The sequence below is a fragment of the Cydia strobilella genome, chromosome 2 (assembly GCF_947568885.1).
Source record: "Cydia strobilella chromosome 2, ilCydStro3.1, whole genome shotgun sequence".
Lineage (NCBI taxonomy): Eukaryota > Metazoa > Arthropoda > Insecta > Lepidoptera > Tortricidae > Cydia > Cydia strobilella.
In genome coordinates, this window is record NC_086042.1 from 13158355 (window position 1) to 13173991 (window position 15637).

The 15637-nt window shown below is 35.1% G+C and overlaps 3 protein-coding genes across 3 annotated transcripts; 2 read left to right on the forward strand and 1 right to left on the reverse strand.

The window, feature by feature from the left end:
• Positions 1 to 837: 837 nt before the first annotated feature.
• LOC134752597 (uncharacterized) lies at positions 838 to 7016 on the forward strand. The gene is made up of 5 exons (XM_063688269.1): positions 838 to 993; positions 5122 to 5421; positions 6040 to 6152; positions 6449 to 6539; positions 6647 to 7016. The coding sequence occupies exons 2-5, from the start codon at positions 5122 to 5124 to the stop codon at positions 6932 to 6934; spliced, it is 792 nt and encodes a 263-aa protein (XP_063544339.1). The 5' UTR covers positions 838 to 993; the 3' UTR covers positions 6935 to 7016.
• A 775-nt stretch (positions 7017 to 7791) lies between these two features.
• On the reverse strand, positions 7792 to 8972 carry LOC134755444 (uncharacterized). The gene is made up of 4 exons (XM_063691999.1): positions 8943 to 8972; positions 8520 to 8677; positions 8286 to 8370; positions 7792 to 8107 (listed from the first exon to the last, which is right to left on the reverse strand). Exons 2-4 carry the CDS (start codon positions 8675 to 8677, stop codon positions 7859 to 7861), a joined length of 492 nt encoding a protein of 163 aa, XP_063548069.1. The 5' UTR covers positions 8943 to 8972; the 3' UTR covers positions 7792 to 7858.
• Positions 8973 to 11691: 2719 nt separating this feature from the next.
• Positions 11692 to 12850, forward strand: LOC134755445 (uncharacterized). Its single transcript, XM_063692000.1, has 3 exons — positions 11692 to 11876; positions 11979 to 12149; positions 12556 to 12850. The coding sequence occupies exons 1-3, from the start codon at positions 11775 to 11777 to the stop codon at positions 12787 to 12789; spliced, it is 507 nt and encodes a 168-aa protein (XP_063548070.1). The 5' UTR covers positions 11692 to 11774; the 3' UTR covers positions 12790 to 12850.
• Positions 12851 to 15637: the final 2787 nt, after the last annotated feature.

Here is a 15637-nt window from a genome sequence, read left to right on the forward strand (position 1 = left end):
AATAACTGCTTGAATATGTCCAACAATTACCGCATGGTAATAGTAGATTGGTTAACCAAGGGATGAAATGAACTCATTTCTGCCGAGGTATTATGACGCTCGAACGCAGTGAGAGCGCCAATAGTCCGAGGTAGAAATGATGCCTTTCACCCGAGTTAAAAACTCTACTTTTCATTTCGAATACATGTTTTTTTTTTTAAACATGACTAAGTATACATTTCTATAGCATTTCTTGAGGGTACTTTCAATTAACAATTCAGACAAAAGTATCGTTATTTATGGAATGGAGAGTCAAATATCAGAATGGAAATTGTATAACAAATCCATTTAAACTCAAAATTTCAATTGCTTATCGTAAAAAAATTAAAAAAATCGTACTTCGAACGTAAAATGCTCTAGTGCAGACACGTATAATTTTTTGCACACCTTTTAGAACAACAATGACCCTCTTTCAGAACATATATACTTACCTACCAGATCATGCATGGCCATATGGATCGTGTACATTCTTTAATAGGTATGAACAAAACAACAAACAGCAGAAATCAGATTGAATTAGAATTACATTTAGAGTCACTGAATACAGTCTCTTTTTACATTAACACATTGACATTAATGAATCAGTTTTTTTTTCTATTAAGCGGTTTGTTGAATGTAGATCGTGGCTAGACTGGCCGATGAATGGAATGGCAATCGATTACTATAACCCTGAACCGTGCCTATTTAAAAATGTATCGCCAGGGCTGAAGTGCCGCGTCTACTAGGGTAGTAACAGTAACTACACGAAACTTCGTAAGTTTGATCGTGTGTGTTCTTTAACAGACAAACTATAAAAATATAGTGACAAAAGTGGCACTGGATGTTTTTGTGTGTTTTTCTGTTTGTTTTAATAATTTATAGAATGATCGCGTCATTTTATGCTAAACGGGTCAGTGCATAGAATATGGGAGAATATCTGGAAGAAGTCGAGTTATTTTGGGAATACGTCAAACGGTAAGTATAAATATAGGTATATACCTATCTATGTATATTATGTCAAACCAGAAATTTGTTTGTGGACGACCCGCATTCTCCATTTAGGCGGGAAACCAAACTACGGCACGTGTCGCGTGAATAAAATACGGCACGTATCAGTTTCTAAACACTATAAACTTCGTGTTTTTTTTTCGGCATTAGAAAAAGGGTAAACAATCAAAAACATTGAAATGAAAATTGAGTCGCTTAACTTAAAACGGGTAAATCTAACTGTCAGATTTTGCGATTTTGGTATTAAGTAAAGGTAATAGGGTAGATATTTCCTAAGAGGGTCGAATGGATTTATCCCAGTTTGAAGTTAAGCGACACAATTGGAGTATTTTTGATATCTCGCTGATTCCTGAAAATTTCTACCACTTTACGCGTTAAAACTTGAATTTCCTAATCGTCTTTTATGTTTCCGACGTGTTTAATGAAATATACCTACTGCAGTTGGCTTTAGCATAATCAACAAATTAAAACTATATTGCAAGTCAGTAATTACTTAATTAGGTTAGTTCTTGAAACTTAAAATACGATACCAAATTAATTTCAATGTTCAGCTTTTGTATTTTATTTTCAATAATAAAGAAACCTTTTTGTTGATATTTATAATTATACATAAATAGCTTGTCTTTTGCTCACCATTTTCCAAATCAGTGTTGCCCATCAGGAACATTGGGATATTTAGCTGAGTCATTTTCATATAGAGTATAATTAATCATACTCATACTCATTTATTTTTAAATATTTCATATTACACGTCATAATTGGATTTACATAATATATTAAATTCATTCAAATAATCATTAATTAAATTAAAGTAAAATAAAGCAATATAAAAATAATCGGCAAGTCGGCAACATGTCGAGTCCAACTTATTTTTGTGTTTTTGTGTGATACGTGAACTTTTAAATGTCTTTATTGGAAATAGGTGTATGTTCATTATAATATATTTAATTATGTAAAATAGGTATTGTGATGTGAGTGTCATTATGTTACTATCTATGAAGAGTTGTCTAGCGGGGGTTCCGTGTGGGGCATAATAATATGATATAATGCGTACTGCACGTTTTTGTAAAATGAATACAAGCTGCCATTCCGCTGCGGTGCCCCAGAATTCTAGACCATAGCACATCACCAAATCCTTGTAATGAATAAAATTAAGCCTTATTTTAAAGTGATAGGGTTAAATTTTACATAATTTCTGACACCCTTATAAAGACTGCCTTATAAAGGGTTAAGATTGTCCCCATCATACCATCTTATTTTTTAGGGTTCCGTACCCAAAGAGTAAAAACGGGACCCTATTATTAAGACTCCGCTGTCTGTCTGTCTGTCACCAGGCTGTAGCTGTATCTTATGAACCTTGATAGCTAGACAGTTGTATTTCTGTTACCGCTATAACGACAAATACTAAAAACAGAATAAAATAAATATTGAAGTGGGGCTCCCATACAACAAACGTGATTTTTTACCGTTTTTTGCGTAATGGTACGAAACCCTTAGTGCGCAAGTCCGACTCGCACTTGGCCGGTTTTGTACTACAATTTTTACTATTGCACCTTATAAAGAGGTTCCTAATGGTTTATCGATCGACGCGACGTAGGGTAAGAGCTTAGTAAGTGGGTCTCTAATTTATTCACTTCCATCGATCGGGAATTACTGATTCAGAAATATGTAGGTCGTTGCGCGGGCCTTATAGTCCGACGAGAAATTGTAGAAAATTATTGAGGGCGCCACTTCCTTAGTAACTGTCACATTTTTGACGTAAAATGCTTAAACATGGCAACAATTTAGTGTTTTTAAAGGGTTCCGTACCCAAAGGTTAAAAACGGGACCATATTACTAAGACTTCGCTGTCCGTCTGTCTGTCACCAGGCTGTATCTCATGAATCGTGATAGCTAGACAGTTGAAATTTTCACAGATGATGTATTTATTCTGTTGCCGCTATAACAACAAATACTAAAAAGTACGGAACCCTCGGTGCGCGAGTCCGACTCGAACTTGGCCGGTTTTTTCTAGTTTAATTTTATTTAATTTCTAGTATTTTATGTCGCACTATACTTACTGTTATATTTCTTTTTATTTCTCATAACCTTTTACAAATGGTTTTAAAGAAACCATAAAGCAATACTAATAATACACAACTTTTACAACTTCCATTACAGGTAGGTACACTATACTGGTAGTTGTAAAATTTGTATATTATTTATTGTTTGCACAGACCGTCATTTAAATACACGTGTCAATGCAGCAATAACGCAGGTATCTAAATGGATTAAAAACCATTATCCTAAAAGAATGGACGCCTTGCCTGTTAGGCACGGCCACAGAATAAGTAATCGGCACGGCCTGAACGCCAGATGTTAAAAATAATAATTCTCAGATTCCTTTCAATATGATAAGAATAAGACGGACTACATTATACATATCGTCGGCTAAGAATTAAACCTAAATCCGTAATTGAATATAGAACATTTTGTACCTTATTGATCGAGCGGAGCGAAAGTCTCCGTTTCATAAATATAACGATCCTCTTACATCAGTAGTCCGAGCACATGATTATCGCGACAGTATCTCGCCGCGAGATAGACTAACCGTCGTTTACTAACTGTATGAATTAAAGGGGGACGGGTAGTCTATGTCGCGGCGAGATATTCTCGCGCCAATCGTGTGCTAGCCCGGTTCGAAATACAATAAGTTTAGGTATACTTCGTCATGTTTTATAATAGTAGATTGTTAACGAAAGGATAATGAAAGGCACCCATTTCTGTCGAGTTAGTTTACCCAATATTCCGAGACTGAAATGGATGCTTTTACCCGAATTAAACACTACTTTTCATTTCGAATACAGGGAAATTGAATTACATGTGCATTTAAAAAAACCAGACAAGTGGTTCCGTACTTTTTTAGTATTCGGCAACAGAAATACATCATCTGCAAAAATTTCAACTGTCTAACTATCACGGTTCATGAGTTATAGCTGACAGACGGACAGACAGACGGACGGACTCCACGTCTTAGTAATAGGGTCCCGTTTTTACCCTTTGGGTACGGAACCCTAAAACCACGACTAAGTATAAACTTCAATAGTATTTCTTGACTTTCAATTAACAATTTAGGCAGTATTTATGGAATGGGGAGTTAATAATCAGAATGGAAATTCCACACACACAAATCCAATAAAAACCAAATTTTAATTGTTTATTGTAAAAAATAAGAAAAAAACGTACTTGGAAAGTAAAATGATCTAGTGCAGAAACGCATCATTTTCTGCACACTTCTTAGAACAACGACTACCCACTTTCAGAGCATGAGAAATGAGAAATAAATAAATATCGTATTTGAAATGAAAAGAACAGTGTTTAACCTCGGGTGAAAGCATCCATTTCTGACTCAAACTATTGAAAATATCTCGTCAGTAATGGGTGCCTTTCTTCGTATGGTTAACCATTTACTATTTTTAACAATCTTATTTTTGGGAGAGATACTTCCGTTGTAACATGATAGGTAAGTACCTAAAGCCCCTAAAGGCCATAAGACAGCCCCCCAGTATAGGGTTCACGTTATATTCAAACAACATAACAGTCATTACAACAAAAAAGAGCAACGAAAAATGCACCAAATGTTTTTGCACATTTCATTTTTTTGACGAATCCTTATCGGCTTTGTTTTACTTAGAACAATGCTCTAGCGATAACTAAAAGCTTCCACGGTAACTCTTCGGGAGACTCCCTATAAATAGGGCGAGGGATGAACTTTAAGCAAATAGTTATTGGTGAGATTCTGTCGTGATCACTACGTGCTACGATATTGCTAAGGTAAGTGACTCAAACTTTTTAAGTTTATTTTAATTTTATATTGTATCAGTTGTTGTTCTGATCTTCTTCAACCTATTTTTTGCATAAGAAATTATACTTAATAAGTTTTAGTGTAAGCACTTCTGGCTCTAAGTTAATTTTATGGGCAGGTATTTTCAAATGATATCAAGTAGTTTAATGTCATAATTGCTGTAAAACCATTTAGGTTACTACCTATAGTTGGTAGCCTATTAAAACCCCTTGTGTTTATTCATGTAATCACATGTATTGTATGTATTTCAGATGTTCAAGTTACTATCAATCCTCTACATAGTGAGCGCTGTACTCTCAGCAGAGTTACCACGACACAACTTGCAGGAGACTGCCTTTAACCCCGATCCTAATGCTGAGCCAGTGTCCACGCATCCTGTGTCTAAGAAGGCGTCGGAGCCCGAGTTGGACCCTCGCCCGATTTATAGAGCTGAAGACAAAGAGACTGGGCGGGCGAGGGTGCAGCCCGTCAAGCCCACGGGTCCAGTCGTGAAGTACGATCAGATGTTGGCGGACCAGCCGAACGGAGCAGCTTCTGAAGTGAACAGAGTTGTAAGCACCTAATAATCATATTATCGATTTAGTTATGTGCAACTGTTGGTTGAGGGCAGCGAATGACCGTTCGTTGTGAAGATCCTTGGGGGCGACCTTTGTCCAGCAGTGGACGTCATTCGGTTGAGATGATGATGATGATAATGATTGGAAATTTCGAAATTGTATTATTTGACGTATGCCGCACTTTTAAAAATTGTGTGCTACTCAGTTAATTTATTGGATTTTACCTAAACAAGCAATCGTGAGTTATATAATATCGTTACTAAACGGCAATATTATATTAGGTACTCTGAAAAGTAGGTATTGGCATACATAATTATGTCAGGGCTTAATAAAGCTCTGGCATAATTCGTTTGTTTTTAGGGTTCCGTACCCAAAGGGTAAAAACGGGACCCTATTACTAAGACTCCGCTGTCCGTCTGTCTGTCTGTCACCAGGCTGTATCTCATGAACCGTGATAGCTAGACAGTTGAAATTGTCATAGATGATGTATTTCTGTTGCCGCTATAACAACAAATACTAAAAAGTACGGAACCCTCGGTGCGCGAGTCGGACACGCACTTGGCCGGTTTTTTAAGATTTCTGTATACATATTGATTACATTTTTTTTTTCAGGACATTCAACAAATACCCAACTACGCCTTCGTGCCAACTCAACCTGAGGTGGCGTATCCGGACATTCCATATGCCCCAGGATACGGCTACGATGGCTACCCTCAGTCCAATGGGTAAGTAAGCATTACTAGCATTAGTCAAAACATTGGTTTACTTGTTACATTTGATGAGTGTCCATAATTGAATAGTGGTAACACAAGCTCTAAACCTTTTTTGCCGGAACTACCTTTCTGTGTCTAAAATCTTTTAAATACAATTTCAAGTACTCTGTCTCGCTGTACCTCTAGACTCGCTATGTCGTCCTTCAAGTTATATTAATCGTTAATAATATGAGATCAGTAGTGTTTTTAATAGTATTTTTGTTTATCATAATATCTTTGGTATTCATAAAATATTATTTTGTATCCAGATACGACGTGTATGGTAACAGCGTCGGAAATTATTACGAACCCGACACATCTTCGTTCAGTTTGTTATGGAGCCAAGTTCCGGACTCGAGGGTAAGGATTAATTTATACGATGCTGTGATGAGAACTGACCTGATGAAATCTTATAATTAAAATTAAAGATATCAAGCCCTAATATTATAACTACCTATGTTTTGCAGACGATCGTCAACTACGCAGGCAGAGCAATCTCCTGGCTCTTCAGCAGTATCTTCGTACTACTCATCGGCTCTTTAATGACCATCGGCGTCTGCACGTACACGAACTTGTGCACGATCGCGTTCCACGGAGTAGGGCCCATCCACGAGGAGATGCGCTCGCTCATCACGCCCGAGCGCCTGGAGAACATTAGTACCGCCGCCACTTTAGTCAAGTCCGCCATCGATAAGTACCAGAAGATACAGAATGTCGACGCCGTGAGGCGAAGACGCGCTAATGTTCATAACTGAACAAATGTTTTTCTTATAGATTTATTGGATTTGTATTGTACCTAAAAGATTTTATTTTAAAGATAATAAAAGTTCCTATCATTTGTATTTTTTTGTTTCATGTTTACATGATTATGTGTGTTCCACCCATCACACCACACCCATTCCCTTTGAGATATCACCTGAATCTAACTCAGACTTAGTATTGAGTACTAAAGTATCTGCTGAAGTGTTTCAGGTTTCATATGTAGGTCCTAGATAATATTCCAAGCTATTGTAGGTTCCTAATAAAATAAATCATTGAAGTTTCTTTCTCATTTAATACTTTTTTTAACTTATCTAACCTTATATCAACATATATATTATGTAGATAATTTAGTGACAGAAAATTAAAATGGAGGCCAATTCAAACCTACTTTTCGATGTCAAAGTGATATCATTTTGTTATCTATTATTCGCCCGATCGCGCCAATATAGGTATCGCATATTATATGTACATATATATCGTCGTCTAGTACCCTTAACATAAGCCTCATTGAGTTTACTGTGGGACTAGGTCGATTTGTGTAAGACTGTCTTATGATGATGATATTTAAATATATAAGATAAGGCGAAATGTCTTCATTTTCTCTTAAAAAACGGTTTAGTGGTTCAATACTAAAACTCCGGCTGAAATTCTTAGATCATTACGTGTTTATCCTATAAGTTTTTTTTAGTACAACGTTGCAAAACTCGGAGTTGGATCATGCTCTACTTGCTAGATCGTTTATTCGATTCTATTTATACGTAATAAAATTATTAATCGCAATTAGTATCATCTTGTGATTAATGAAATATTGAATCGTGAATCAATCTGTAGGGACTGGTAGATAAAGCTATTGTTATATTGCTCAGTGTTTATTTAAAATAAATAAGTACAATAAATTATTAAAGCTAACACCTAAACTAATGATCGTCCTGCATCGCTTGGTACTTGTGGTAGGCCTCCTTTAGGTAGTATTCAACTTCATCAAGGAAGGGGATGTTGAGGGCCCTTATTTCTCTGGTGAAAGGCTTGTCGACGACGAGGGTGCAGAAGGGGGTGAACGCACAGAATCCGATGACAAGCGCCATTCCCAGAATAATCAACGGAGCCTTAGCTAAGGTCCATTTGGCCACGGACAGGGCATTTGAAGCTACGCATGACAGGGCAGACTGGAAAACAAACAAACATACTGTTATTTAACATCAAGGAATGTAGGCTAATATTCTCTCTAGTAATTACGGCGAGTAAAATTTGTAACAGATGCTGCTAGGTACAGATAAAGATTTGTGAATGAATGAATGCAATAACAGGTAATATCTTTATGAATGGATTACAATAGGTACTCACTATTGGGTTTGGGATGTAATCCCAGATGGACAAATCCCTGCTGATATCGTATTCTGCTACGGCACTGGCAGGTACAACTTGGAATCTGCAATACAAAAGATTTTATTACGGCAGCTGGTTTATACTTGTTCATGTTATTCAAGAATTTGTTAATGGGCTTAACTAGCGATGTTTTTATCTGAAGGTAAAAAAATGCAGTCGCTGTGGTCGAATAAAGCTAAGAAATTAACTTACTCATAAGCGCTCGATGAGGGTAGTTCTGCTATAGGTCTGATTCCCCTGTAGGCTCGGTGTTCCACAGGGTACAGATGGGTAGGATATGCCTGGTAGGTTTGGGCGGCAGCCAAACTACCAAAGCATGCCAACACAACCAAAAGTAATGAATGCGCCATCTAAAATCACAAACACGTATATTATAGGTACCTAAGTATTTTATACAACAAAAATAGTCGCGCGTTTATGTCTTTTCTATGGGAGCGCGGCGGAACGTGTTTGGTCAAATTCTTTTATAGTTGAGTTTACAGCGTATTGAAATTAATATTATAGTTGTGTTGGTTGGATTTTGTTATATTTCGCTTGCTCGGGTATCAATATTAGCACGAGAGGTTAAACAACAACTTTGCCCCTTTGTAAAACATATAAATATTTTTAACTCACCTTGAATAGATATTTATTAAGATTGTGAAGGTTGCTGATGAATAGCTGTAAGTTCGTCGTGGAAGTGATACCCTATCTTCATTTTTAGTGGATTATATACTCAATTTGTGCAATAACAATTAGGAAAATGTATTCCTTAATTAGGTGATTAAAAAGAAAGTATAAATTTACCTTGCACGTTTCATTTACCTAATTAAAGTGATTATAGATCATATTCGTAATTATCTAAAAGAAAGTTATATGTAGTTGATTAATATTTTAATTTCAATTTTGTTTATTTTTCTCATGTTAATAAAAAACAATGTACCTACACTGTAAATCCATTTAATTGTGAGAAGGTACGTACCGGTGCTCACGACTCTCATGAGGAACCCGAAAGCTTTTACTGATCATTAGGGATGCACCGTCTAGTCGCCGACTAGCCGGGAAAGCCGACTATCCGGCCACATTTGTAGTCGGCGATTATTATTAGTTACAGAAAATCAGGACAAACCAAATAAACAGCAAATATTTATCAAATGGTGAATATCCATTTTCACTAGACTTATATTGACCGGGATATAGACCGTGATTACCTTTTGTATTATTTATGAGGTCCCGATATTTAATAATACAAAAGGTAATCACGGTCTACATCCCGGTCAATATAAGTCTAGTGAAACTAACCGTGAATCATTCAAAACTCTAATACCCATTTTACTTAAAATAATAAAATTATACTTTATACCTAATATTTTTGTTCATATTATTATATTTAATTTATGTGTATAGATAAAAAGATAGATTCATAAATAAATGAACAAAGTCACACAAAAAAAAATTGTGTGGTTTTAGGAAACCACGATGCTAGTGCAACTTTTTTTCGGATTGTAAGCATTTAACCGTTTTTTTTTATATTTTACTAAATATTATGTGGAAAAGGTTTTAAGGAGTAGAATGAAAATAACAAAAACATAATAGTAAAGTAAGTATTTATATTGCTTTCAATTTGGTATACAACGATAATAAGAGCAGGTGTAAGTACCAAGTAGGTTGAATCGACCGCTTGCAGCTTCTGACTGTATCCATTTTCTTTGCAATAATTATGTCTGGTACCTATCACATTAGGAGAATTTCGGGTAATATCGCCACGCTACGCCCGGTAGCTCCGTACACAGTTTGCTCCAGAAATTCTTTAAAATTAACTCATGAGTAAATGTCATGATTAGAGTCCATCTTGTAGCTGAAGAATTTCAGGTATAGGTCTTATCTCTTGTATAAGCAGGTACCTCCATAGATGCGCTCTAGTTCGTCCCACGTGTCTTTAGCGGAATCAAGTCGCACATTTTTTTTTTATTTTATAATTACACACTTTTATTATTTATTTAGCTTCACTGCATATATACCTTTGTATATATGTATAGTGCTTCAAATCTTGTGACTAAAATTTGAACCACTTCCCGGTATCTGATTGAGTTGAAATTTGGAATACTGTCGTTATTCCGATAACAATGCAATAATATGCTAACATGGAGGTGTTCTGATGATGCAGCCTCTAGGTAGCCAAAGGAACTCCTCGATGGAAAAACACAAACACATCAAGTTTAGGCTCATTAGAGAGGTCTCAAGAAGTACTCGATAGACATGCAAATGAGAAGAAGTACAGTCACTAGTCAGCAATAAAAGTGTCACAAAAAATATATTTGACAGTTACTTGTTGTAGAATGTCATCGGACATGACATGGTTGTCGTGAACAAAATTAAAATTGCCTTAAGCACTACAAACATTTTAAGCCTCCAGGTGTTTTAATATTGGGATGCTAATTTCCATATTTGAATCATTCTCGTGTTTAATGCTTGCTCCATTTTATTTGGTTACATTTTAAAATTAATAGAGAGCTTAATAATATCTCTGTTTACGACATTTACTTTTGTGTGACATCAAACAATACTACACATTATTTACAATATTTACTATTCACAGTAGAATCTAAGTAGCGAATGTTCTTTAATATTCTAGATTAACATAAAGAATAATGACAAAAGACTATGAACTCTAACTACTAGAGTTAAACTTCAATTTTACTAACGTACAGTCGAAGGCAAAATTATCGATCCACACGATTGGCTCAAAAGTATGTGAACACGACTTTATTGTCTAAGGAAGGTGTAAGAGCGTACAAATATTTTTGAAACTGTGTGTATATATAATTATGCCCTTGACTGTACATATCCTTATGTATTTTAACTGATTTTATTAGAATTTGACAGAAGCCCTACTGTATTTAAGGTAAATAAGGTCTACTGTCCTTAAAATTCTGTTGTAATTGTAAATATTAAGTAGGTATGCAAGAAAATAATTACGACTAGTTCAACGTTAAAATAAACTAATGAGCGAAACTTTTTCTTGTCTCTCGTTGCTAGGTGCGTCTCTTGAATCTCTCTTAAAACTATTTTGTAGCAGTTTTGTCCACGCCATTATGGACAATAATGTAACTAAAGAAATTATTCATACATTTCTTCTTTAAAGATTAATGACAAATAATGGCAAGTAGATACCTATGTACCTACTTGTAAATAAAGTGTCATTGTTTTGTAATTTTTATAATGTTTTTAAAATAAAACCTTTAGTTAGTAAAACGAACTGCAATATTAATCATAATCCATGACGTGACTCACTAAATATACCCATCATTAATGAAGTTTAGTGAAGATTTCAATTTGTTAATTACTCTAACCCAAGTACGATATGTATTTAAACAGGATTGGGAATAAGACGCAACCACTTCACCATTAAGTGTTCAACAACACTGTCTTATTTAAATCACATTTAGTAAATTCAAGAAAAGCAAAATGTTTAAGCTGCTATCAGTAGTATTTGGAGTTTTGGCAGTTTCAGCAGCAGTACATCTTGATTATTTGGACAATGGAATTGAATATGACGTTTCACCGAACGTAAGTTGATTCAGTCTTTCAAATTAACATTTCCATGTTTAATGCTAATGTTTAATTTTTATGTTTGACTCATTATTTCTTTAATTACATATATATTTGCAGATGATTTCGGCAGTGCCATTTCCGTATCACGAGGGGTATATGACGAGGGGTGTAGGCAATAGAGTAGCGAACCTCGAGCCGAGCCCAGCGTATGCCGCAGTGATTGAACCCGAGGAGCCAAAATCTGCAATCGTCGCCACTAAATTGGGGCTTGTGGCTACAGTTGTTTCCGTGAGTTTAAAATTATTCTACCTAGTTCTACCGGTTTATGGTTACCTAGTTCTACCGGTTGTACATACCTACAAGTTGGTATCATTCTTAGTATTAAAATATAAACTAAAGACGATAAGAGTTCTTATGAAAATTGTAACACCAATGCACACATTAATATAAATATTATTTACTCATTACTTGTATGCAAAAGCGCATACCTAGGTAGGTACTTTATGAATTCCACCCATAAAGTGGGTATGCCCTTTTGCAGCATAATGTACCATTTCCTTCAGTAGAAGAACCTGTAGCTGTTTTCTTAATCTGTAACACTGAGCTACCAGTTCTACCTTAAAACCAATAAGAGAATTCAAGCAAGAATGTTATGTTAAAAGATCTGTATCTATTCAAAACTCTTTATTTCCAGTTTGCCGTGGCCTGCGTAAAGAAAGCCATATTCTTCACCATTAAAAACTGGTCTGGTCTTGTCTTGGGATCCGCCGTAGCCCTCGGCATCTGCAAGCTCACTCCACTCTGCGACAAGGGACAAACGCTTCTCGAGTTCCAAAGAGAAATCCGTTCACTGGCCACTCCTCAGAGGATCGCGAGAGCAACCGAAATCGTGGAAGACGCGTTCCGAAAATATAATGCTATGCAGTAAACAAAATGTAATAAATAAGGCTAATTTATTGTTATTTTTAACATTATTAAATTATTAATATCATTTTTTTGTTTCGTTGCCATGTCCTCCTGAACGGCGGTTGTGAAACGCCAAATAATAATAAAAACTATCGACAATACTGTCTTGATCTATCCAGAACATTTATCATTATGTTGTCTACTATGTTGTATAATTAATGATCATAATATTTATATAAATATTCCAGAAATAAACAACCCTTTACTTTAGGAAATCAATATTCTGACTCCAAAAGTAATGTAAAACAATTTATAAAAGGATGATGTTTAATGGACAGCTGCAGTAACAGTCTAAAACGTATATGTAAACTAATAAATATTTCAACACCACCAACATTACTTTAATATAGGAAAAAACAAATCAATCATTACTTAATTTTATACAAATAAATATGAAAGTATTCGAGATCACTTAAATAATTTTGGATTCACCAGCATCTTTCAGTCAGTTTAACACTTTCTTTATTTATTTTTTCAACTTATGGATGTGTTCACAGACAACCTACAAAGAGAGACTGCAACATAATGCTTTAAAATACGAGTTTGGGTTTATGTAATGAACGAAGTAAGTTTCGTAAAAGGATCTCACTAGAATTTTAACTACACACATATTATAAATAAGCTCTCTATGATGTGTTCAGGAACCGCACGTTACGACCTTACGACCGGCATTACGGCGTTGGTCTGTCGCGGACATCAGGCAGCGTGTCCGAAATATCGCTTACTGGTTGATTGAGCGATTATTGATCGCTCATTTTACAAGAAAGGGGGGGGGGGGGGGGGGGATAAATAATTCTGAAACAATTGCATTGTAAAGATAAAGATAAAGATTCTTTATTTGCAAGAATACTTAATTCTAAAATACAGATGTTGTTTTGTTAAAATATGGTGTACAGTATTCAGTCGCATAACGACATGCAAATTTTCAAAAAAAAAAATCTTATCTAATAGTATAATTAATAGATTAAAATTCCAATATTAAAATTCATAATAAGTAATTGATTGATTAATTAATAATAAGAACACTTAACTTAAATAAATACATTTTTCAACCATTAATTCTTAGGTACTACTGCAAATTACATTCCAAATATTCCTTAACGCTATAGAAACAGTGCTCTAACAGAAAACTAGTTAGTTTTTTCTTGTATTCCATAGCGTTTAGTTGTTTTATACTGTTGGGCAAATTGTTGTATAGAACTATGCACATATTGTACGCATTCCTCTTATATATACATCCAAGTTGCACCGGGGTTGATAAAGTAGATTTTGGTATTGAGTTCTCTGGCTTGAGAAGAATTCAGATCTCATTTTAAACAAATCTGGACGGTTTTTTACAAGTAAACATGCTTTTTTAATATACATGCATGGCAGCGGTAATCTTTTTAATTTCTGAAATAGTGGTCGGCAGCTATCTGTTACCCAGGCTCTCATCATTGCACGGACACATTTTTTCTGCAATAGAAATGCTCTTTCGACATCTACCGAATTTCCCCACAGTAATAGCCCATAATTTAGCACTGACGATACCACGAAGACGAACCTCTCTAACTACCTACCTACCTACCTACTTCATATTGGCAAAAATAACCCTAAGCACACAATAAATTAATAATATAATATTGACTCCATTCCATTGGCAGCGGAGCCATGGGTCAGGTGGAGAGCAGTGGACTGAAGAGTTAAAAGATGTAAAATATTTACTAGAAAAATAGAATCAGTAATATCACAGATTTTAAACAAAGAATTAGTTATTATTTTAATGCAATATTAACATTATTATAGGAATACAAAGATACTAATTTCTGGCAAAGGAAATCTTTTGTTCACGACCCGCCGTTTTTCATGCGTGACATTAATAAAATTACGTAATTATTGGCATTAAAATTTCGTGTGTGACATTAATTAAATTATTAATTTTTAATTACTAACATTGAACAAAATTAAATAAAATTGCACTAAGACCGAGCGCATATAAATTCAACACAAATCTTACAGATGTAAACAAAAGCTCTACACTGTGGTGTAAAAAAATACATAATTATGTACGAGTACACCGTTATAACAGGTACTTGAGACACAAACTAAAAATAAGGCGTTTATATATCTACAGGCAGGACACATATTATTTGTGAATACGTCTGTTTGACAACCGTACCTCAACTGCGCGTGTTTTACCGTTCTTCCCCAGGAACAAGTTAGTTATCCTCGCCATGTCCACTCAAGATGAGGTGAATTGTCATTACGCAGTATGACTATAATAGTATGGAGGGTAGAGGTAACGAGAACAATCCATGTCAAAATAGTGTCCGTCAAAAAACCTTAAATAGCTGGCGCCACAATACCTAGAATCATGGAGACTGTATAAAGGAGCCAAATCTCTATGTATGAAAAGTGTCCATCAAAAAACAGTAATTAGGCGGCGCCACCATACACCGAAATACTACCAAAAACAACCTACGTAATTTGGTCAGGTTATTTGTTGCCTTATATGGTTCATGTTATACTCATGTCCCAGAGCCTAACTAGCGCCACCGGAGAGATTAGGAACTATTATTTAAAGCTTAACGCGGTCACTTTTACAACAATTCTGCCATACGAGATTGCGATCCTTTCTATACCATCCATACCTAGAATATTTGATAAAAAAATTCAAATCATTGACAGTTTTATATACGTCTGAATAATAGGCACTGGTTTTTTAGGAGAAAACAAAATGTAATGTCACAAATAGTAATAAAAAAACCATAAACAAAAATATGTAAAAAAAGGTAAATTTATATAAAAAAGTTGTGCATTCTTGCACAGAC